The sequence below is a fragment of the Bos mutus genome, chromosome 19, assembly GCF_027580195.1.
Source record: "Bos mutus isolate GX-2022 chromosome 19, NWIPB_WYAK_1.1, whole genome shotgun sequence".
NCBI lineage: Eukaryota > Metazoa > Chordata > Mammalia > Artiodactyla > Bovidae > Bos > Bos mutus.
The window spans coordinates 1,727,439-1,752,154 of record NC_091635.1 but is presented as its reverse complement, the minus strand read 5'-3'; the positions used below and the strand labels follow the sequence as shown (position 1 = coordinate 1,752,154).

The 24,716-nt window shown below is 52.8% G+C and overlaps 1 protein-coding gene across 2 annotated transcripts in view; it reads left to right on the top strand.

Moving 5' to 3' along the window:
* The first annotated feature begins 4,856 nt into the window (after positions 1 to 4,856).
* Positions 4,857 to 24,716, top strand: part of FAM20A (FAM20A golgi associated secretory pathway pseudokinase) — a 40,372-nt gene continuing 20,512 nt past the window's right edge. Inside the window, exons 1-2 of one of the 2 annotated variants that reach the window (XM_070388975.1) lie at positions 13,425 to 15,899; positions 16,378 to 16,496. Coding sequence is in view for 1 of the 2 variants with exons in the window: in XM_070388974.1 (XP_070245075.1) it covers positions 5,218 to 5,576 (359 nt within the window). In the remaining variant the exon portion in view is untranslated. Of the gene's footprint in view, positions 5,577 to 13,424; positions 15,900 to 16,377; positions 16,497 to 24,716 lie in introns of those variants that run through there. The other variant, XM_070388974.1, reaches the window with a different exon arrangement.

The following is a 24,716-nucleotide window of genomic DNA, read 5'->3' as shown; positions in this document are numbered from 1 at the left end:
TGAAAAGGACATCTTTTTTTTCTTACCCAAGTAAGACGGTAGGTGTTGCGAGCGGGCATCAGAGGGCAGACACACTGAAACCATAATCACAGAAAACTAGTCAATCTAATCACACTAGGACCACAGCCTTATCTAACTCAATGAAACTAAGCCATGCTGTGTGGAGCCACCCAAGACGGCGGGTCATGTGGAGAGGTCTGACAGAATGTGGCCCCTGGAGAAGGGAATGACAAACCACTTCAGTATTCTTGCCTTGAGAACCCCATGAACAGTATGAAAAGGCAAAATGATAGGATACTAAAAGAGGAACTCCCCAGGTTGGTAGGTGCCCAATATGCTACTGGAGATCAGTAGAGAAATAACTCCAGAAAGAATGAAGGGATGGAGCCAAAGCAAAACAATACCCAGTTGTGGATGTGACTGGTGATAGAAGCAAGGTGCGATGCTGTAAAGAGCAATATTGCATAGGAACCTGGAATGTCAGGTCCATGAATCAAGGCAAATTGGAAGTGGTCAAACAGGAGATGGCAAGAGTGAACATCAACATTCTAGGAATCAGTAAACTAAAATGGACTGGAATGGGTGAATTTAACTCAGATGACCATTATATCTACTACTGCGGGCAGGAATCCCTCAGAAGAAATGGAGTAGCCATCATGGTCAACAAAAGAGTCCAAAATGCAGTACTTGGATGCAATCTCAAAAACGACAGAATGATCTCTGTTCGTTTCCAAGGCAAACCATTCAATATCACAGTAATCCAAGTCTATGCCCCAACCAGCAACGCTGAAGAAGCTGAAGTTGAACAGTTCTATGAAGATCTACAATACCTTTTAGAACTAACACCCAAAAAAGACGTCTTTTTGATTAATAGGTGATTATTATTTTTCAGTGAACCTAATCTTTAAAAAAAATCTACATCCCAGAAGACATTTAGAATTTTGAGTTGCAGTCAATATTTATCCATGTTTTAGGCTAGCTTTAAACTTTAAGCTTTAAAACAAAAAGAGATTAATCTCCAAATGAGGCTGGAAATAAAACTACAGCCTTAAGAAAAATTAAAAGATAATTTTCCCCTAACTGCCATGTTTTCCTGTCTTTCCTCTTGGAAAGATCGCCTCTCTAAATACAAGATGTCAGCCTTTTAAAATGCCTTTCATCCCCAGATCTTTTGACATCACAGACCTTCTTTTTTTAATGGAGCAACATCTTCCCAGGAACTTCTCAATGAATCATAGCCTGAGAATGAAGAGGAAACGGAGGAGGTCTGCCCTGAAACAAAGTGACACAGGGAGGCTCCAGCCTTGATCCGGACTCTAGGCAGTGAGGGCTGCACAGGCCACAAGTCTGTTCAGTAAAGACTTACTGAGCACGAACTGTGAGTTGGATCTTCTACGGAGGAATTGTCTGCAAGACACCAAACCTTTCAGTCTTTTTCTACTTCTATATAGAAACATATGCAAAAATATATTTTAATGGGTAATAATGTATAAGTTGCAATTACTACATCTTTTTACCTGATAATATAGACACATTTTCATGAAAATAAATAAATAGAGGAGCTTCCCCAATGGCTCAGTGGTAACGATTCTGCCTGGCGATGCAGGAGACACGGGTTCAATTCCTGATCTTGGAAGATCCCACATACTGCAGAGCAACCAAGTCTGAGCGCCACCACTGCTGAGCGGGTGCTCGAGAGCCTGGGAGCCTCAGCTGCTGACGCCCGAGTGCCCTGGAGCACATGCTGCACGACAGGAGGCGTCATCGCCTGTACTGCAGGAGAGGGCAGCCCCTGCCTGCTACAACTGGAGGTAAGCCTGCACAGCAACAGAGATCCAGCCCAGCCAAAAATAAACAAACAGAATTATTTAAAATAAAATTATTTTAAAATAAATAAAATAGAGCTTCATTTTATAGATGAACCATCATTTTTCTTAAGTAGTTCTCAATTGTGGAACATTGAGTTTATTTCCTTTTTTCTTCCCTATACAGCCATAACCATTCTTTATCTAAATACTCATGTACACCTTTGATGACTTCCTTAAATTTTTTAAAATGGAATTTAGAGGCCAAAGTCTGTGCCGACGATGCTGGATGCTTGGGGCTGGTGCACTGGGACGACCCAGAGGGATGGTATGGGGAGGGAGGAGGGAGGAGGGTTCAGGAGGGGGAGCACATGTGTACCTGTGATGGATTCATTTTGATATTTGGCAAAACTAATACAATTATGTAAAGTTTAAAAATAAAATAAAATTTAAAAAAAAAGAAAAAAAAAACAAAGTCTGTGCCGAATGTCAATTTCTTATCTCCGTTCCAAATCTGTTCCTCTTCCCCCTGCCTTGTGAAACCAGAGCCGGACCCTGTACACGTTTCTCCTCCACCAGCTGGCACCACGCGGGGCTTTGTCAACAGAGGCTGTTGGAGAAACCCCAGCAAGCCAGTGGTGGTAGAAAGACCACGGGTCCCGGCACACAGCGGCTGGAGACAGCACGGGTGTGTGATGTGAGGGGCCACAGGTGAGGCTGGCGAGGAAGCCCGGGCCGAGACGCGGAGAGCCGGAGCCGGAGCAGAAGGGAACGCGTATTTCCAAGAGGGAGAAGGAGCGGCTTAGACAGACCTTGAGGCTGGTGACACGCACTGCCCATCCCGCCCCTAGATTCCTCTCTGCCCACAGCCGCCGCCACACTTAATATCTGGCTTCCACGTGCAGTTTGCCCTTGACCTTTATGTAGCAGAGGAAAACGTGTTTAGACAATTTCTACTTGAGTTAGGAATATTGCTTCCTGAATGGAGCTCAGACAAAATGGGTGTGGAAGGAGGGAAGTCGTAAGACTCGTGATGGCTCCGCGCCCACACCCTTTGCCAGCCCGGAAACGCAAACCACACTTCCTCCTCGTTGTTACCGACTCAACGCCGACGGGTGCCTGACTCCTTCATCCTGGCCAGGAGGCCTAATTAGGCACGTCCGAAGCGTCTTAGAAACTGGAGACCTGCTCGAATATGATTGCGAAAAAGAAGGTGGTTCCAAAACCCTAAAACTCCCGCCAGCATCCTCAGCTGAGCAGAGCAGCTGGCGATGGGATCATCCGGGCACCCCTCGCATGGACGCGGCTCCGCAGGCCACCACGTTGTATTGCTGACCACGGTCCTTTTCTGGCGTCTTCCTTTTCAGTACTTTCCTGTCTTCGTCCCTCTCATGAACAGTCTCCAACCTTCCCCAGTGTATGACAGGAACTAAGAAGCAATCGTATTTCTGACAAACACATCTCTCACACTCACCACGTGCTGGGGGCTGTTCAAAGCGGGTTATATACTTAAAGTCTCTTAGTGAAAGTGAAAGCCGCTCAGTCATGTCCAACTCTTTGCCATCCCGTGGGGTAAACAGTCCATGGAATTCTCCAGGCCAGAATACTGGAGTGGTCCCGCCTCCAGGGGGTCTTCCCAACCCAGGGATCGAACCCAGGTCTCCCGAATTGCAGGCGGATTCTTTACCAGCTGAGCCACTTTAAGCCACACAGTCACCCTATGGTGTGTGTGTGTGTGTGTGTGTGTGTGTGTGTGTGTGTGCTTCACTTAGTTGTGTCCGACTCTGCAACCCCATGGACTGCATCCTGCCAGGCTCCTCTGTCCATGGGATTCTCCAGGCAAGAATACTGGAGTGGGTTGCCATTTCCTCCTCCAGGGGATCTTCCTGACTCAGGGATCTTACCCCAGTCTCCTGTATTGCAGGCGGATTCTTTATGGCCTGAGCCACCAGGGAAGCCCAACCCTGTGGGGTAAGCTCTATTATTAGCTTCATTAACAGATGATGGGGCTGGCAGAGGCCACAGGGATCTCCCACCAAGCCACAGGGGGAGGAACTCGAATCTGAACCCACAAGCCCAAGTGCGTCTGAGAGTTCTGACTCCAGGAGGGCAGGAGGGGGTTAGAGAGCCAAGTTCACAGAAGGGGGACGTTTTGTGCCTGGGCGGGCAGCTCCTGGCAAAGATGCCTCTTCATACCCAGGAAGGGCTTGGGGGTGGGGAGAGGGGGTGCTGCCTCCGCCGTCAGACCAGCATGTCTCCATCCCACCAGCTCATTAAACGGAGGAGCCAGGAGTTCAGGGCCGGGCAACCACCTCGCCCTCCGTCTTCCTCAAAGGGAAAAGGGGTGGGAAGGGGTGTGAATGACCTCACAGGATACCAGGGGAAAGCCTAACACAGTCCTTCAGTGATTCATTTGGGCGGACCCGCTTTCGCACCCAGCTGAGCACGAAGTTCGGAGTGGGGTCAGCGGGAGGGCCCGCTCCTTCGCGAAAGGACACATTCCCGCTCCGTAGACGCGGGCACAGCGGGGACCGCGCTCCATCCAGACAGGAAGTCTGCAAGACTTCTTTTCAAAGGTCAAACTTTTCCCCTGGCTGAGCGCGGCTGTTTCCTGAGCGCCTACTACGCGCCGAACACCGGACACGCGGTCTTTCTGGATCTGGACGGGGCTCTGCGGGAAGACGCAGAGAGCGAAAGGGCCACACACACGCACGCACACACACCTGGCAGCTCTTAAGGGGAAAGGCTCTCAGGGAGCTGTCTTGTTTCTAGGAAATAAACACGAAAATCGAAGGTCTCTCGTGCGCAGCTTCGAGCCCCCTCAAGCGCTTGGCTGAGCCCCGAGCGGGGCCCGCGCGCGTCCGGGGCGAGAGGCCGGCGCGCGGTGGCCGGGCGACCAGGTGGCCGGGCAGGGCCGGAAGAGGGCCCGGAGTCGGCGGGCGGGCGGGCGGCGCCGGGGGCAGGTGCCAGCGGCAGTGGGCGGGGGCGGCGGCGTCACCCCTCCCCCGGGGGCCGGGCGCGCACACCAACTCGGCCCGAAGAGCCGGGGGCACGGGCGTCCCCGCCGCCCGCCGGAGGAGCCGGAACGACCGCATCCTCCGGAGAGACGCCCCGCGCTCCGCGGCCGCCCTCCTCCGCCGCCGCCGCCGGGAGGCGAGCGCCGCCCGTCCCCGCGGCCCGGCGCCCCGATCCTCCACCTGCCGCGGCTCCCGGGGCGCAGAGGGTGTGAGAAGCAGGGGCCCGGGGACACCGGCCTCCGGGGGCCACTGGGCGCGGAGAGGGACCGCCGCCCCCGCCCGCGCGCTCTGCGCCCCGGCCGCGACTTCAAGGGCGACCCCCTCGGAGGGGGCTCCGCGCGCGCGGCGCGTCCGGCCGCGGGGCTCGGGCGCCTCTGCGCGCACCCGGCGGGGCCATGCCCGGGCTGCGCCGGGACCGCCTGCTGACCCTGCTGCTGCTGGGCGCACTGCTGGCCGCCGACCTCTACTTCCACCTCGGGCCCCGCGTGCGGAGCCGCCTGCAGCCCCGGGAGCGCCCGCTCGGCTGCCCGTGCGCCCGCCGTGCCGCCTCCCCGGCCCCCGCCCCGGCCCCCTCGGCCCCGCGGCGGGTCGAGCCGAGCGGCGGCGGCGATCCCGGCTCCAAGCTGCGGGCCCTCTTCGCGCACCCGCTGTACAACGAGCCGGAGGAGCCGCCGCTCCTGGGGCCCGAAGACTCGCTGCTGGCCGGCCCGGAGGCGCTGCGCTATTACCGGAGGAAGGTGGCCCGCTGGAACAGGTGAGCCCCGCCCGGCCCCCGGCCGCGCCGCGCGCCCCGCGCTGCGCCCGCGCCCATCTCGGGGAGAGAAGTTTGCAGGCAGTAGCGCGCCCGGAGATGCTCCCAGACCCGCCCCTGAGCCCCCGGGGTTCACCCCAGGCCCCTTCCGTTCCCGGGCCATCTCCTCGCTCTTTCTCCCGCTCCTGATGTGGGATCTCGGTTTTCCAGAATGAGGTTTCCAAACAGAGCAAGTCCAGCGCTTCTCCGCACCCAGCACTTAGCTCTAGACCTGGGCGCCTTTCAGAAACCAGGGCTACTCCCGGAAACCCCGCTCTCCCCTCTTGTTTATTCCCCTGCCCGGGGTCAGAGATCAGGAGAGGTCAGCGGGCCAGAAAGTCAGTTTCCCCAAGTGGTCACCACTCTGTTAAGTGTAAAGCGTGGCTTGCCCCTTTCTCCTGAGTGTTATAACCTACGAGCAGTTTTATTATTGAGGGGGGGGGGGCTCACTTGGAGCTGAGCCTCCATGCTTGCATAGACTACCTGGGAATTTTTTTACATCCAAGACTAAATATAGAGGGGGAAATGCCAAACATATGTAGGGTAATATCAAGAAGGATTTTGTGTGTGTGTGAAGAGGTGGGGAGGGAGGGTGTTAGAGAAGCTGGGATGGTCAGTTCCGAGACCCCCAGCTGATGACAGAGGCCTTGGAGGAGTTAGGACTCTGGCTGAATATGGACTGGTCTGAGGATAACTCAGCTCACGTTTGGACACATTCATCACTTTTCTTAACACAAGAGATTTCCAAATGAGCCCTCTTGGCTGGTTTTATGGTCCCCCCAGAGGATGGACAAACATAAGTCTCTGGAAATTCAGCGCTTGTCCAAGTAAAAACTGTTTGCTCCTCATTCTATAGCGCTGAGAGTGGCCAGGGGTGGAGGGGGCCTTTGGAAAGTGAAGAGAAAAAATGAGAGTTATCAGCTGAAGTCGCTACAGTGCGTTTCAATTGCAACTCTGTGGCTGATAATTTTATATTAAAAAGTGGTTCCCAAGTCTCTTGCTAATTGAATGCAATAAAAAGGCAGTTTGAGATTGCTTCTCAGATGCTGTCATTTTCGATATTACCTTTATTTCATCAACCACATGAGGATCGGTGAACTACTAAATTATGCCCTTGGAAAATGATCGACACGTCAGTTGAGGATTTGAGGGGGGACGCGGGAGACTGCGCTGTGTCAGTGTTGATCAGTATCCACTTATTCACACAGCTGTGGCCTTAAATTCTGTATGCTGGTTTGGTCCTTAAGGAGAGTCGGAGGAGTATTTTGGCAGAAAAGCAAGACTCTTTGTCACCAGTCTGTCCTACAGACCATTTTGAGCTTGACCTCTGTGTCATTACGTGTCAGAAAACTTCGTTTACTGATTAGGAGTGATCTTGGCCGTTTAACAGTGGATGGGTGGGGGCTGTGGCCTCGCTGTACTCGGAGGTAACGGGATGGGTTTGTGTGGTCCGTTGAATGTGATAGTTGTGATATTGACTCATCAGTGAAGTGAAAGTCACTCAGTCGTGTCCGACTCTGTGTGACTGTTGAGTCCATGGAATTCTCCAGGCCAGAATACTGCAGTGGGTATCCTATCCCTTCTCCAAGGGATCTTCCCAACCCAGGAATCCAACTGGGGTCTCCTACATTGCAGGCAGATTCTTTACCAGCTGAGCCACCAGGAAAGCCCATTACTTCCTCTTAATCCATGAGAGCTCAGATGAGGTTTGTGGGCTGTAACAGGAGGGGGAGCTGTTCTTCCAAGTGTTGAAACTGGACCCTAGAGGCAGAGAAGCTTCACCCAGAGTGCATGGTAAGCATCCAGGCAAGGATGTTAATAAGCATATTCCGGCTTATGTGGTGTGTATCAGGGCTTCCCTGGTGGCTCAGCTGTTAATGAATCCACCTGCAATGCAGAGACCCGCGTTTGATCCCTCCGTCAGGAAGATCCCCTGGAGAAGGGAACGGCAACCCACTCCAGTATTCTTGTCTGGAGAATGCCATGGACAGAGGAGCCTGGCGGGCTACAGTCCATGGGCTCGCAAAGAGTCGGACACGACTGAGTAACTAGCACTTCATCAGGCTAGAAATGGAATGTGGGGGACTGCCCTGGTGGTCCAGTGGTTAAGACTCTGAGCTTCCAATGCAGGGGGCCCAGGTTCAATCCCCAATCAGGGAAGTCAGATCCCCCATGTCGCACAGCATGGCCAAAAAATAAATAAATAAAACCATGATGTAGAAGAATTTTTAACAAAAGATAATAATCATAAATGGAGCATGGAAGGCCCACTAGCCAGGATGCATCTGCATCGCACTCAGAGTTCCGTTATAAGAGACAGCCACCGTCACCTTACGTGAGGTGGTGCCCCGTCGACGTGAGCACGCGTGAACGCACCTGCTGTGATGCGCAGGGCCATCGAGAGCTGCAGGCTTCAGTGCCGACGGCGAGAACGAACAGCAGAGGAGAGAAGCAGGGAGGGACCGTGCCAACCACTTCTCTCTTGCACACACAAGCCCGCGCCCCCACCCTCGTCTGCAGCCACTATCCAGCCAGTACTGAAAACCCAGAGCTTTGCACACATATGTGGATGCCGTCGTGCCAATAATTACTTAACGTTAGCTGCTTTCCAAAATAACTGTGGCAACAAACCAGCTGCCTCACCTGGAGAAGCGCAGGTAACACAGTAGCCAAGTCAGCCGCCCTCCCACGTGCTCAGGTGAGCCCGTCGGTCTGCCTGACTGATTCTTCTAACCACCGCCCTAGCAAGCAATGCATGAAGTCAGAAGTACGTTCCTATAACTTGAGCTTGTGACCAGAGTTAGGATATGTCCCATCTTACCTGCCGCCTCCCAGCACATCCCTTATTTCAGTGGAAGATGGAGCTCACACACTGTTTTGCATATTTCAGGTCCTCGATCAATATTCATTCATGGAATGTCAATACCTAGTTAAGTTGAAGCGATGCGAAAGGCATGTCATGGGTCAGGTGGGCGATCCCCGTGCTGACCTGAAGCCTGCTGCAGACCTCCTTAAGTGCCGTCCTTCCTTCCCTTCCTCTCTGTCCCCCTCAAAGTGTAACTAAGTGAGGCACAGTTCAGTTCAGTTGCTCGGTTGTGTCCGACTCTTCGCAACCCCATGAATCGCAGCACGCCAGGCCTCCCTGTCCATCACCAGCTCCCGGAGTTCACTCAGACTCACGTCCGTCAAGTCAATGATGCCATCCAACCATCTCATCCTCTGTCGTCCCCTTCTCCTCCTGCCCCCAATCCCTCCCAGCATCAGGGTCTTGTCAGATAAGTCACCTCTTCACATGAGGTGGCCAAAGTATTGGATTTCAGCTTCAGCATCAGTCCTTCCAATGAATATTCAGGACTGATTTCTTTTAGGATGGACTGGTTGGATCTCCTTGCAGTCCAAGGGATTCTCAGAAGTCTTCTCCAACACCACAGTGAGGCACAATCCAGGTTAAAAAAGTAATCAGGGAAAATGTTCCTGTCGCATCGTCGGCCGCTGATCCCTCCAGTGGTCCAGGACCAGCCCTCGACGGGCGTGAGGACACAGGGGGCACGGGGAGCCAGGGGGGCCATGGGGAGTCAGGGGCGGCCATGGGGAGCCAGGGGGCCACGGGGAGTCAGGGGGGCCACGGGGAGTCAGGGGGCACAGGGAGTCAGGGAGGCATGGGAAGCCAGGGAGCACCAGGAGCCAGGGGGGTCACAGGGAGCCAGGGGGCCCACAGGGAGTCAGGGGGGCACGGGGAGCCAGGGGTGTCGCGGGGAGCCGGGGGGGCCACAGGGAGTCAGGGGCGGTTACGGGGAGCCAGGGGGGCCACAGGGAGTCGGGGGGCATGGGGAGCCAGGGAGCACCAGGAGCCAGGGGTGTCACGGGGAGCCAGGGGGCCACAGGGAGTCAGGGGGCACGGGGAGCCAGGGAAATGGGGTCGTCAGTATTTCAGACCTTAAACCAACAAGCTGCTGCTGCTGCTGCTAAGTCGCTTTAGTCGTGTTCAACTCTGCGACCCCGTAGACGGCAGCCCACCAGGCTCCCTGGTCCCTGGGATTCTCCAGCCAAGAACACTGGAGTGGGTCGCCATTTCCTTCTCCAATGCATAAAAGTGAAAGTGAAGTCGCTCAGTCGTGTCCAACTCTTAGCGACCCCATGGACTGCAGCCCACCAGGCTCCTCCATCCATGGGATTTTCCAGGCAAGAGTGCTGGAGTGCGGTGCCATCGCCTTCTCCACCTTTTCCTGTCAAAGCAGTGATGAAGGGCAGTGCATACCTGGATCCCAGGTTCACGGTGCCACTACCCTCACAGCTTAGAGGCTGAGCTCTGGGTTTCGCCCCCTCCCAGAAGCTGCGAGAACCAGACCACATCTGTCCTTTGACTTGTCAAAGCTGGTCAGCTCAGCTTGGCCTTGCGCCCACATATCTTTGGTCGGTTCCTCTGTAACCCTCTGGTTGTTACAGTCAAGGTCAAACGGGGTCATGCCTCCGTGGTGTAAAAACTCCTGCAGCTGCGACACAGACACACATTCTCTTCTCTCTGCTTTTCTCTCTGGACCCCCTCCTCCAGGATCAAGAAGGTTCTGTTTTCCTGTAATTACCGACTGTGTCCATCTGTGCTCTTCCCCCCATCAGATGCCCCGTCTCCCTCCTCCTGCATACTTGCTCTCACTGAAGAAAGTCTGGCCCAAGACTCTCTTTGAAAGCCACAGCAAAGAGACGCTGCAGCTCTGCGAAAGTGACAGGCGTTCATGGGGAGTAAACTGGCTCCAGTTTTTCTGGGAGAAGCTCTGACAAACTCCAGAAGCCAAAGCAGTGATAGGAGGGCAGGGAGAGAGCCAGACAAGACGAGAAAGAGTTCAACCAGGCACGAGAACGGTCTGGCCTAGGAATCGGCGGAGGGAAAGCTGCTTCCCACCGTGCATCTGGGGAAGGAAAAATAAAGTCTCTTCTCGCCTCTTCCTTTTTGCCTCTTTCCTACTGATCTCACGCTCGCCCAGATCACTTGGAGAGCAGGGTTATTGGGAACGGGCGGCTCCCCTACAGAGCCTTGGATAGAAGCCCAGGGCCCAGCTCAGAGACTGCTGTCTGTCTTTCGCCCAGAGTCAGCAAGGCCAGCACCCCCTGCTGGTTCTTCTGCCAGTGATGCCAGGCTGAGAACGGGTCTGAAAAGGGCCCTCAGCCACCACCCACCCGCATGTGGTTAGCAGAGGGGGTGGGAGTCCGGACGTCCATTTCTCTTCTCTCCCAATTAGAGCCTTGCTGGGCTAGTTGGGGAAAAGCTATGACTTCAGTGGTTTCTGAGTCCCTGGACTTTCAGCTGGAGGAAACCTCCCCTCTTGTCAGAGCCAAGAGCTCCAAGCAGATGGTTTCGTAGAGGACTGGGCCAGCTTCCTAGTGCCTCATCCCAAAGCCCAGTCCTCGCTGTGGTCAGCATGGCAAAGAGCCAAACTGGGGAGGGTACCACGCAAGGGAGACCCGCACCTCCTGTCTCCAGTGTCATCAGAAAGAAGCCCTTTGGCTGAGAGCCGGAAGGTGCTCATCGACTGCTCTGCTGGTCCTAACAGCTGCCACCCCGCCTCCTTCACCCCCAGCCAAGTCCTTGTCCATCTGCGAGAAGGGCTGGCCAGTTCTCTGCATGCAAATCCTGCCCGAGACAGGCGTGGTAGCTGCCGTGTACTTGACATACACCTGCTAACTCAGGCCTCACAATTTCTCAGGAAGAAGGTGTATGAGTCCTAGACACGTCCCTAGAGGCCCGGCCCTGGTGGGAGTTTACAGATGTAACTAAACCTCTCTACCAGAGAGGGTGACCTTGGGATAGGGAGATTACCCAGATATTTGTTGTCCTTATTGTTCAGTCGCTACATCGTATCTATCTCTTCAAGACCCAATGGACTGCTGCATGCCAGGCTCCTCTGTCCTTCACCATTTCCAGAGTTTGCTCAAATTGAGGTCCACTGAGTCGGTGATGCCATCCAACCATCTCATCCCTTCTCCTCCTGCCCTCAATCTTTCCCAGAATCAGGGTCTTTTCCAATGAGGCGGCTCTTCCCATCAGGTGGCCAAAGTATTGGAGTTTCAGCTTCAACATCAGTCCTTCCAATGAACACCCAGGACTGATTTCCTTTAGGATGGACTTGTTGGATCTCCTTGCAGTCCAAGGGACTCTCAAGAGTCTTCTCCAACACCACAATTAGAAAGCATCAATTTTTTGGTGCTCAGCCTTCTTTATGGTCCAACTCTCACGTCCGTACATGACCACTGGAAAAACCACAGCCTTGACTAGATGGACCTTTGTGAGCAAAGTGGTGTCTTTGCTTTTTAATACACTGTCTAGGTTGGTCAGAACTTTCCTTCCAAGGAGTAAACTTCTTTTAATTTCGTGGCTACAGTCACCATCCACAGTGATTTTGGAGCCCAAGAAAATAAAATCTGTCACTGTTCCCACTTTTCTCCCATCTATTTGCCATGAAGTGATGGGACTGGATGCCATGACCAAAAAACTCAAGTTTTTTGAATCTTGAGTTTTAAGTCAGCTTTTTCACTCTCTTATTTTACCCTCATCAAGAGGCTATTTAGTTCCTCTTCACCTTCTGCCGTAAGTGTTGTGTCATCTGCATATCTGAGGTTATTGATATTTCTCCCAGCAATCTTGATTCCAGCTTGTGCTTCATCCAGCCTGGTATTTCGCATGATGTAGTCTGCATATAAGTTAAATAAGCAGGGTGACAACACACAGCCTTGACGTACTCCTTTCCTGATTTGGAACCAGCCCATTGTTCCACGTCCGGTTCTAACCGTTGCTTCTTGACCTGCATACAGGTTTGTCAGGAGGCAGGTAAGGTGGTCTGGTACTCCCATCTCTTGAAGAATTTCCCGCAGTTTGTCGGGATCCGCACAAAGGTTTTAGCATAATCAGTGAAGCAGCAATAGATGTTTTTTCTGGAAGCCCCTCGCTTCCTCTGTGACCCAGTGAACGCTGGCAATGTTGACCTGGCTGTGTTGGACCTGATGACACGAGCCCTTTGAAGGCAGAGAGTTTTCTCCAGCTAATCAAAGAGGAAGTCGAATAAGGGCTGGAAGTGCCTCTGCTGACTTGCAGATGGGGTGGGGGGGCTGTGGCAAGAGAGACAGTGACCTTCAGGACCTAAGCTGAGCCCCGCTGACAGCCAGCTGGGAAACAGGGCCCTCGGTTGCACAACCACAAGGAGAGGAATTCGTCCAACAACAGGAACAAACACGGCAGCAGAGCCTTCTGCAGACTCTCCGGAGGAGCACGCAGCCTGGCGGACAGCTTGACCTCAGCCTTGTGAAGCCTGCGCTGGGCACTCAGTCACGCTGAGCTGGAACCCTGACCTGCAGCTCGGAGAGCGGGTCAGTGTGGGTAGCGTAAGGCCACCAGGGTGGCGGTAATTTGCTCCTCGGCATAGAAAACAAACGTAGCACTACCATTGACTTCGTTTTCTGGAGAAAACCGGGGATGGGAAGCTGGTTGCCACTTGCCTTCTGTGTCAGGCAGCTGGCAAACCTCAGATGGGCTTGGCACCCCGAGGGGCTAGGATCCACGCGGTCTCACCATCAGCTCCAGCCCTCTGCATCCTTGGAAGCTCCAGGTCCTCATTTCTCCTCTCTGGGAAAGGCGTTTCCGGCCACCTCCCTCCACGCCGGTCCCTCCCCGACGGGACGCATCCTCCCCTACAGCATCACGGGAACTGTTGTGACTGTGCAGCCTCACGGCGGCTGTCACATGAGCATGAATGGCCCTCGCTCCTGGCATGAGAAGCCCCCAGCCTGCACGTGGTCGCACGGATACATCTGTTCCGTGGTTCCCCCTACGGGAGAGCCAGAGTGAATATCTGTGGAACAAATAATTAGGAACAGACGACCTCAGGACTTGGGGGCTGTTACTCAACATCCTTTTAGCCCCTGTGGGGGATGAAAGCCTTGAACAAAAACAATCTTGACCAAAAACAAGTCATCCCACCTATAACCTGCCTCTTCCCCCTTTGAAAGTCTCAGGCGAAACCCTCCTACTGAGACATCCTGGCATTTAGACCAGGGGTGCTCTCTCTATTGCAGTAACGTAAATAAAATCAACTTCCAAAATAAAATTTTTTTTAAAGCCCTGGAAGAAAGTCGAGAAGGTGCTGTTTGCCAAAAAGAGAGAATTTCCTCAGCTTCCTGCATTTTCTGAGGAAAGAGCAGCCAAGAAGTCATGCATTTAAAAAAGCGGGAACCACAGAGAAACCCTGATTTAGCCAAAAGCACTCCCCACTCACCCCTCTGTAGGCGCCGACCTGTGTCTTCCCCGTGATCATCTGTTAAACCAGACACTGCTGAGGACCTGAGGGTTCTGCTGAAGTCGGCTTTCGCGTGGCTCCAAGCCGAGGCGGGGACACCATTCCAAACAGCTGCAGCCCGGATGGAGCAGAAGTTCTAGGAGTCAGAGCATATGAGTACCTGTTATTATAGGCAGGCGCACACACACAGGACTAATGAAAACCACAGTATGGAAAAAAAGGCCTAGTTCTCTTTATGGCTTGTCACTTGGCAGGATGTCTTACGGTGGAAATGTGAAATCAACCCCAACCCTGAGTCTGAGTGCCCTGGAGACGCCGGGATCCGGGAGTGTGGGTCCCTGGAGGCCGACCTTGGAAATCAAGACCTGGAGCCCGCCAGCATCTTTCGTCTGGAACAAGAGGTGAAGCTAAGACCCAGAGAAGGCCTGTTTTATTGGACTCTCTGGTAACAAACCCGATAAATTTGGACAGCCACAGGGGATAGAACATGGTGGAGGACTGTGATTGCTAAGAAGCCAAGAACCTGTAAGAAAATTCAGCAAAATGTGGAGAGGAGAGCGAAACTGAAGGAGTTGTTGGCACGAGGGCAGATGAACAGAAGAGCTGGACGATGAAAGTAAGACGGCCTGGGAAGAAACAGGGTTTTAGGAAATTTGGGGGAGGTGGGTGGGTGAGAAGAGCGTTCTGCTGGCAGAAGAAAAAGCGAAGCTGTTCAGCCCTGGGAAGCGAGTGCAGCTCTCACGTGGCGCCCTGGCCTCCAGCTGTCTCCACCGGGTCAAGCGCATGGGCCGTGGGTAAGCTCATTTTTCGTGATGCTCACCACAGTGGAGTCTGTGTGGAGGGACAGATAGTCATCCGAGTTTCATCCATTTAAGTGGGACTTTTATTTTATACTGGAGTATAGGTGATTAACAATATTGTGATAGTTTCAGGTGGGCAGCAAAGGGACTCAGCCACACATACACATGCATCCCTTCTCCCCCAAACTCCCCTCCCACCCAGGCTGCCACAGAACACTGAGCTGAGTCCCTTGTGCTGTACAGCGGGATAACCGGAATTTTTCTATTTCTGGTTCATTTTCTTCAGTGGCCGAGTAGTGACTTTGTGGGGAAAGTGTGTTTATCTGCACTCACAGCCCAGCTCCTCTTTTGTTTTGTATTAACTCTGAGTTAGGAATCCTGCACCACCAGCAGCTGCTTATTTCTGCCTCCTGTGCTTCTCCGGGCACTTAGAGATTCTGGAGGAAGTCAGACTGACCAGCTGCAATTCCATCATCAAGTCAAGCCCCGATTCACCAACATTTCATTGCAGCGTTGTTTTTTAAACCGGGATCATTGGATCCTACCCAGTTCAACTGATGAGGTCTATATTTCCCTTACATTTTACACATACTTTGCATTCTGTGGCTACGTTTATTTTCTTAAGAAATAGTACATGATATTTGCAAAGTGCTGCCTACTCTCTTCAGGATACTTTGATGTCAAGCGACAGAAATCCGACTCCAACCAATGCAAGCAGTTAAAGGAAATGTGGAGAATCAAGTAACCAAAGCTCGGTGAGGTCAGCTAGCTCTACTCTATCGCTTAGTCCTTCTGCCTGCTTTAATCCCCTCTGCAGGTTCGGAGCCCCAAGAGCACTGGGACCCGAGAGAGAGAAAAGTGCTTCTCAGATTTCCAAAAAGAAAGATCCTGGGCAAAGTCGCTGATTGGCCAGACCTGGGACAGCCAGGCTGTAGAGGGTTATGATTGGTCCAGTTCTGAGGAGTGCAGGTGCTTCAACCAATCACTGGCTCTGGGGAGGTGGAGTCATTGGAAACTTTCTATTGATGCTCTCTATTCGAGCCACGTGGCTCAGGGTGGGAAGAACAGTTCCCCCAAACCAGGCTGGCTGCCCAGACCTCGAGTGACCTGGAAGAACTTCTGTGACGGGCGTGAGCTAGACATTTTCTCAACTTGTGCCTGCTGCAGTTTCTGACTCTGATAGCCACCGTTCTCGAGTTTTAGTAAGACATTTTAAATTTTTATTTTTGGCTGTTTGTTGCTGCTCTGGCTTTTCTCTAGCTGTGGCGAACGGGAGCTACTCCCTAGTTGCAGTGTGCAGGCTTCTCATTGCCGTGGCTTTTGTTGCGGAGGCTTCTCTTGTTGCCGCGGAGCACGGGCTCTGGGGTGCGAGGGCTTCCTTAGTTGCGGCTCGCGGGCTCCATAGCACAGGCTTAGCTGTGGGACAGCAGCTCAGCTGTTCCGCAGCACGTGGGCTCTTCCCGGATATCCTGGATAGAGCCCATGTCTCCTGCGTTGGCAGGCAGATTCTTTACCACTGAGCCTTTCAGGAAGCCCAATAAGACATTTTTAAAGCAAATTCATTTGTTAACAAGTTCCTATTGTGCAAATCTTTTATACCAACCATTAGAATTCCTGCAAGAGGATAGGAATCTTTATTAATTTGGGCTTTCCTTTAAATCAACCGTGCTCTCTTTATAGGAGTCCAAAGGAGGAGTGGATGTGAGCTCATGTGTCTTTCTCTCAAAACTCCACTGGGACCCAGGATGCCTTGTGTCAGTCCCCAGGGAAGCACTTGCCTCCTTTTTAACATGAAGAGGGTGAGTCTGTGGTTCTTCTTGAAGCTCCAGCAGCCCTGTTTTCCAAGCTCTCTCCCCCCTCAACCAGGATTTCTTCTGTCTGAGTGAAAACACCGGACAAGCACTTTCCAAGTGTGCTTCATGAACTTCCAGGGTTTCTGGAGGTGCTTCACAGGTTCTGAAAATGATTGCTTCCGTTTGCATTTTGAAAACCTGTGCTTCAAGGTAATTTTGACAGAATATGAGAAAACGCACACCAAGCTGTGTTATGCACACTGAGCCATTGGATCTCTTAGCATTTCCTGAGCAAGGTCTGAAAAGGGAGTTCAGTCACTGTATTCGTCTCCCAGGGCTGCCGTAGCAAATTGCCCCTGTTTAAGCCACTGTTGGTTGCTTGGAATAATGTAAACTTACTCTTTCACAGTTCTGGAGTCTGTGTTCTGAAACCAAGGTGTGGGCAAGGTAGCAGGCTCCTCGGAGGGTCTATGGGAGAATCCGTTCTGCGCTGCTTCCAGCTTCGGTGGCCGCCTGCATCACTCCAGCCCCTGCGTCCCTGATCGCCTCGCCTCCTCTTTCACCTCTGTGTGTCTGTCTCTCTCCTATAAGGACGCAGGTTGTGAACTCAGGTTGTGGTTGTCCAGTCACCCAGTCATATCCCCCCAGTGACCCCGTGGACTGCAGCACACCAGGCTTCCCTGTCCTCCACCATCTCCCAGAGTTTGGTCAAATTCATGTCCCCTGAGTCAGTGATGCCATCCAACCATCTCATCGTCTGTCATCCCCTTCTCCTCCCGCCTTCAATCTTTCCCAGCATCAAAGTCTTTTCCAGTGAGTCATCTCTTCAAATCAGGTGGCCAAAGTATTGGAGCTTCAGCTTCAGCATCAGTCCTTCCAATGAATATTCAGGGTTGATTTCCTTTGGGGTTGACTGGTCTGACCTCCTTGCTGTCCAAGGGACTCTCCATTCCATCTGTGTCTGTCTCCTATAAGGACCCAGGTCGTGGACTCAGGACTCACCTGGATAATCCAAGACAGTCTCACCTCAAGAACGTTACTTACCTCTGTCATAGCAGATCCAAAAAAATCGGCTGGGGAGAGGCCAGCTGCTCCCAGCCCTTATTTTCCAAGTAAGGTCATGGTCACAGGTTTCAGAGGTTAGGGATAGGATAGGTATGAGCATTCAGTCATGTCTGACTCTGAAACCCCATGGACTGTAGCCCACAGGCTCCTCTGTCCTTGGGATTCTCCAGGCAAGAACACTGGAGGGGGTTGCCATTTCATTCTCCAGGGGATCTTCCTGACCCAGGGCTCAAACCCGTGTCTCCTGTGGGTCCTGCATTGGCAGGCAGATTCTTTATCACTAGCACCACCTGAAGGTTAGGTCATGGACATGTGTTTAGGGGAAGCCCCGCGAAGCCCACTGTAGTCATGCACATCTCATGATGCCTAGGAAGGCCATGCAGCTGCCATTTTACTTTCAATTTTTAAAAGGATTGTTTTCCTGTTTACACAAAAGAGCACTTTACCATTTACACAGCAGATCTTGCTCTCTCTGCCAGAGCTTCTGATAGGCGTTGAGCAGCAGTGCATTTAGGATGAGACTCCGGGGGGTGCCTGGAGTGTGGTCGTCAGGGTCGTCATTCGGGACAGGGAAATAGATCTGCTAATTAACTGAACTTGGATGTGGGAACAAAGGCTCTTTATGAAGGTCTCAGAGTCAAACAGGACGGGCAAGGGAACTCAAGCCACCGGCCTCAAGCCACAGAGCCCAGACAGGGGCCAGACTACTGGGACAGCCCGCAGCCTCCTCGGCCGGTTCGCCTGGATCTGCTGTGACAGGCAAGCCAACGGGAGGTCCATACGTGAAGCCCACGTGCTGCGGAACGTGACCACAAAACGTCTGGCTGGAAAAACACCAGAACAGACGATACGCCAGTGCTCACCTGAGGTATTAAAAAGCCATCAAGAAAGCGACCATCGGATGCTTAATTTGAGCAGTGTAACTTACCAGGGGCCCCTCCAGGTTAAACTCGGAAATGTGCACCCCAGGTAACTGGATGAGGTGGCGTTCTGTTCTGCCATGGGCTGTAAATCCGTCAAAAGGTCAAGGGAGGTCAGCCAAAAATGATGGGCTTGGATTTATAGCAGTTGATCTGCAGCCCTTCTTTTTGGCAGGAACTGAGCTAGCACTGTTTAGGCCACTTGTGATTTGTGATGCTTAAAATCACTTTATCTGCATCTGTGACAATGCTTTGTTCTCACTCTCTGGGCGGGGGTGGGGGGCAGTTGCTGTGCCTAACACACCCCGTAATGTTATTTACTCTTTAAAGTGTAAATAAGCAAGCAGGTGAACAAGGCGAGAACCCTGGGCACCACTGGAGGTGGTCAGCTAACTCCTGTCCTTCAGGACAGCCTGCAAAGCGGCCCACTCGGAGAATCTGTCCTGTCCCTCCAACCCAAAGAGAGGCCCGCCTCTTTCACCAACTCCTGCGTGACTTTCATCAGGGCTTTTGTCACGCCATACTGGCCTCTCGTTTACTGGCATGCTTCGGGTGCACCCTCACTGGACTGTCAGCTTTTCAAGGACGTGTTGAACTGAGTGGATGTAGCCAAACCCCGATCCCCAGAACACCGTTATCTTCTTTGGAAAAAATATCTTTGCTGAGGTACTTAATCGTCTTGACAGGAGGAGACCCGGCTGGAGTACGTGGGTGGCCCTGAATCCCACGGCACGTGTCCTTGGCAAGAGAAAAACAGAGCGAGCTTAGACACAGACAGGAAAGGAGATGTTGGGACCAAGAAGGCAGAGGCTGGAGGGACGTGACCACAAGCCAAGGAATGTCAGCAGCCACCGGAGCCAGAAGAAGCAAAGAGTGGGTCCTCCCGGAAGGAATGCAGCCCTGCTGACACCACAATCTCAAACTCGTGGCTCCAGAACTCTGAGAACACATGTCCGTAAAGCCCCCAAGTCTGAGTTGCTTGTTAGAGCTGCCACGGGAAACAGGCAGAAGGCTGGATGTTTGCTTGCTTCTTGGCCATATGACCCCAGAGTCTAAAATGCTGCTTGTGTACAGCAGGTGCTTGATAAGTGTTTCCAAATGAGTGAAGAAGGCAGAGCACTGAAGAACTGATGCTTTCAAACTGTGGTCCTGGAGAGGACTCTTGAGAGTCCCTTGGACTGCAAGGAGAGCCAAGCAGTCAATCCTAAAGGAAATCAACCCTGAATATTCATTGGAAGGACTGATGCTGAAGCTGAAGCTCCAATACTTTGGCCACCTGATTTGAAGAGATGACTCACTGGAAAAGACTTTGATGCTGGGAAAGATTGAAGGCGGGAGGAGAAGGGGATGACAGACGATGAGATGGTTGGATGGCTTCACCGACTCAGTGGGCATGAACTTGGGCAAACTCTGGAGGATGGTGAGGGACAGGGGAGCCTGGCATGCTGCAGTCCATGGGGTCACAAAGAGTCCGTCACGACTTGGCAACTGAACAACAAGAAATGAGTGAATACATGAGAACTCCAGAGGCTTTGTGGTTGGGCAGCTCTGGGTTTAAATCCTGACTCTGCTACATAAACACTGGGAGACCTGAGGCTCATTTTCTCGGTTTCCTGCTCCGTAAAGTGGGCCGCAGACCTGACCCAGTGGGTAGAGGGCAGAGTGAGGTCTCCAGGGTAAGGCACAGGGCAGAGGGCCTGGCTCCCGCCGCCCTGAGTCAGCAGCAGGTAAAGCACCACCAGTTGGTTATTGCTCTGCGTTCCGTGTGGGTGATTTGATTTCCATCAACAGCCCACCATATTCATTAATGTTTAATGCCTGCTTGGGTGCACAAGACACGAGAAGCAGGATCTGCATTCTCCAGATGCCAGGAAAAAACCCCGGAGCTTCCAGCCCAGCCCTGGCCTGCCTCAGCCTCTGCTGCTGCTTCCAGAGAGAAAATATGCATGTTCATCTCTCCGTAGTCACTGTGATATCTAGAGCTTACCGAGGGGGAAAACACAGACGGGGCATCTGCAATTAGTCTACCTACCTCAGAAATTACAGGGCTTCCCCAGTGCTCAGTGGTGAAGAACCCGCGTGCCAATGCAGGAGACCCAGGTTCAATCCCTGGGTCAGGAAGATCGCCTGGAGAAGGAAATGGCAACCCACTCTAGTATTCTTGCCTGGAGAATCCTGTGGACAGAGGAGCCTGGTGGGCTACAGTCCATGGGGTCACAGAGTCAGCACGACTGAGCGACTGAAAGAACAACTCCAGAAATTATATGCGCCCCCCACACACACACACGTGCACACACACACACACACACACATGTACACACAGGCACACATGTGCTCGCACAAGTGCACACACACATACGCACACACACACCTGGGGAAAGCCATTAGCTGATGTTTCTCACTGACTTGGCAGAAATCCTCCTTTTCCTCTTCTCTTTTTTTCACAAAGCACTTATCAAGCCAGTTCAGTAGGCTGCTCTTGCCTCACTGGGGACCTTTCCTTCTGACCTTGAGCTGGTGGCATTGAAAATGGGTGACAGCCATTCTGCACAGGTGCAGGGCTGGCCCCACCCCACGGACCATCACCTTGAACCCTCAGAACCGCCCGCTACGAGAGGCACTGGTATCCCCACCTTCACACGAGGATGGCCGCTCAGACAAGCTGGGTCTCACCGGAACACGGACGTCAAAGGCCGTGGTGCAACAGTGATGGCAACTTTGCCTTGCGTCTCAGGCTGGGTCCTGGAGACAAAGCTGAGATGCCACCGGAGCGCACTGGTGGGCAGCAGTCAGCGTCCCAGAGGCAGGACGGCCAGCACCGCGTCCAGCTCTCTGCTCTGGATGCAGAGAGCCTGTGTGGTCCTGCCAGAGAGGAGGTTGTCAGTAAGCAGCAAAAGCTTTGGAAAGAGCCGAATTCGTCCGCCCTTATACTCCACAGACCTGCTTTGTATGGTTATACTGTAATTTCTTTGTTTTTATAACCGAGGGTGAAAGCGTTACTGGAATCTCTCCCCCACATTCTGACTCCAGGCTGGAGTCTCATCACACGTCTGCCGCTTCTTAGCCGGGCGACCTTGGAGAGTTCACCTGTGCTGCCTTCATCCGGGCCCCATTTCTTTAGGGTGGATGGAGTAACAGTCACACTGACCTTATAAGCAGTTTCTGGGAGGAGTCCACAAGTAAAAGTTGCAAATTGCTTCAGACAGTGCTTGACAAAAGGACTGATGCTGAAGCTGAAGCTCCAATCCTTGGGCCACCTGATGCGAAGAGCCGGCTCACTGGGAAAGACCCCGATGCTGGGAAAGACTGAGGGCAGGAGGAGAAGGGGAACACAGAGGATGCGATGGTTGGATGGCATCACCCACTCAGTGCACATGAGTTTGAGCAAACTCCGGGAGACAGTGAAGGACAGGGAGGCCGGGCGTGCTGCGTGCAGCCTATGGGGTCGCAAAGAGTCGAACGCGACTGAGCAACTGAGCAAGAACCATGAATAAAACCTACACAGTGCTTCAGGCAGCACTGGACGTGATCCAGGAGTGAGGTGAGGGTGAGCGATCGCCTTCCTTCATTCAGGCCTCTTGGCCCAGTCGGGGTCGCTGCTCCTCTTCCTCCTGATTTCTGTTCTCGTGACCGCGGTCCTCGTGGTTCTCCGCCAGGGCTGGCCTCTGAGCACCCCTCCCCGCGCTGGTCCCCCGCCCTCCGTCCCCTCCGGCTCGAGCCCTGACCTCTCACCGTGAACCAAGCCTGAGCCGTGACTCCGGGAGGTCAGGACGGGCCGGGCCAGTGAAGCCCGAGTGGAAACACAGGGTCTATTGCGACACCGCTTCCAAGGAGGAAGTGATTGTATTTCAATCAGGAAAGAAGGGGTTTGTGTTGGGAAATCAGCCCAGTTAGCAAAATCTCAGTGAAATCTTGGTACAGTTATTACTTTCTCAACAGAAAACAGACCAGCGGATTCAGTGTTTCCACCACCATCCTGATGCTTAAGAAGTTTCTATCAGCATTCTCAGTGTGAGTGTGTGTGTGTGTGTGTGTGTGTGTGTGTGCTCAGTCCTGTCCAGCTCTTTGCGACCCTGTGGACTGTAGCCCGCCAGGCTCCTCTGTCCCCGGCGTTTCCCAGAATACTGGAGCGGGCTGCCATTTCCTCCTCCAGGGGATCTTCCCGACCCAGGGATCAATCCCAGAACTCTCGTCTATCCTGCATTGGCAGGCGGGTTCTTTACCACCGCACCAGCTGGGAAGCCCTAATAGCCTCGATATTCCTTGCAAAGCCTCACGGTCTGTGCGGCCTCCGTGGGAGAGCAGAGTGGTCTCGGCTCAGAACCGTGGTGTCAGGCTCCCCTTTTCACTGACTCTGTCGTCCGCTCACCTATGCGGACCTTCATCTCCTCCCGTGTAGTTTGGAGAAATGTAGTTTGGTCCCAGGACTTCGGGGAGTTAGACTAAGACAATGCAGGGGGAAACCCCAAAAGCCATTTGTAATAAGCTCTTCAGAAACGCAGGTGTAAGAGCGTTAAATAAAGTGATGCCTCCGATGCTAAACAAGCACCCGAGGCTGGGGGCGGAAGCCCCAGAATCCACGTGCCCCCGAGTGGGTCCCAGCCTCCTCGCGGCTGGGAGCCGGGAGGCCCGTGGGCCAACTTCCAGCCCAGCCTGTGGGCGGAACTTCGCAACGTCACTTCCTGGCCAGAGCCTTTAAAAGCTGGGGCTTCCCAGGTGGCGCTAGTGGTAAAGAACCCGCCTGCCAACGCAGGAGACATAAGGGACTAGGGTTCAGTTCCTAGGTTGGGAAGATCCCCTGGAGGAAGGTACGGCAACCCACTCCAGTATTCCTGCCTGGAGAATCCCATGGACAGAGGAGCCTGGCTGGCTAAGGTCGCAAAAAATGAGATACAACTTGGGACTGACTGAACAGCAACAAGAGGACAAGGAAACAGAGTCCGCCACCTTCTTAGAACAGGGGTGGGTGAAATTCCACCCGAACAGAAACCATATCCGCTTCTCAGCAGGCCACCCTCCCCCACAGGTCACTTATTGGGCTGAGGAGGAAAGGAGACCAATTATCCTCTCCGTGGGGAAATCAGATGGAAAAATAATACATGCAAATCAGCACAGTGCACAGGCCAAGGGCTGGGGAGAGTTTAACCTGCAGGGAAGCCGCAGGGAAATCTGCCTGCCAACCATGGAATTATGCAACCCCCCTCCAGAACCCCTAATTCATATCCCTCTCTACTGGGGCAGCCAAGGCCTGGGTGACAGGCGGTAAGGCCAAGTTCAAACACTGTTGAAAACAAGTATATTTGGGTCACCGTCTGTTTATTGAAGGATCCAGTGTTTGGGTCTTTAAGGCACTTCTTTTTCCTTAGTTCACTCTGAGCACTGCCTTTAGACTTAAAGTTCTGTTTTCTGCCCTTGGGAAATGGTGAAATAGCCATCCAATGTCAGTGTCATTGGTTTACTGTGTGTGTGTGAGAGAGAGAGAAACATTTATTTGTTTATTTTAGGTCTCACAGTCAGAGGATGAAAAAAGCCAAAATTCAGCATTGCCTCTTTTGCAAGTACCACGTGTGTTGCTATTTTATCCATATGCTTGTTGGGTTGGTACAAGCGGGACAGCTAAACAGCTGCTGACTCACACTTGTCTTTTTTTAAACAATTAAATAATATTTAAATTTTTGCTGGGCAGAGTGTGCAGGGGGAGGGTAGCAGAGCCTGAGGAGGGTTTTAGGCTGTGTATGGAAAATCTTGAGTTTCTCAGAGTCCAGAACCCATCACAGCAATTTTCAGGTCGTTATCAGAGGATTAAGTGCTTCATTTGCTCATGATTCTGTGGCTCCGGGCCAGGGCTTCTCAGCCTCAGCACTGCTGACATTTGGGGAAGATGATTTTCTGTCTTGCTGGGCTCAACAGAAAATTAAATAAAATAGGAGAATGCATTGCAGGATGTTTGGTAGCGTCCGTCAGCACTGCCCCCACCAGCCGTGATGCCAAGATGTCTCTCAGTGGTGCCACCCACGAGGGGTGCGGTTGCCCCTAGTCGAGAACCTCGGGTCTACACCACGGAGGCGGGATCCTATGGGAACGTGTCGTTCTCAGCCGTGGGCCCTCCGCTCTGTAAACGGTCACACTGGGGTGAGAGTGAGGGCTCAGTGTTAATGTTTGGTGTTTCTCAAAGTCCATCGTGCCCATACAGAATCCAGGGCATGCCCTCCTGTGCTCGGAACGGAAAGGTTTAGGAAGT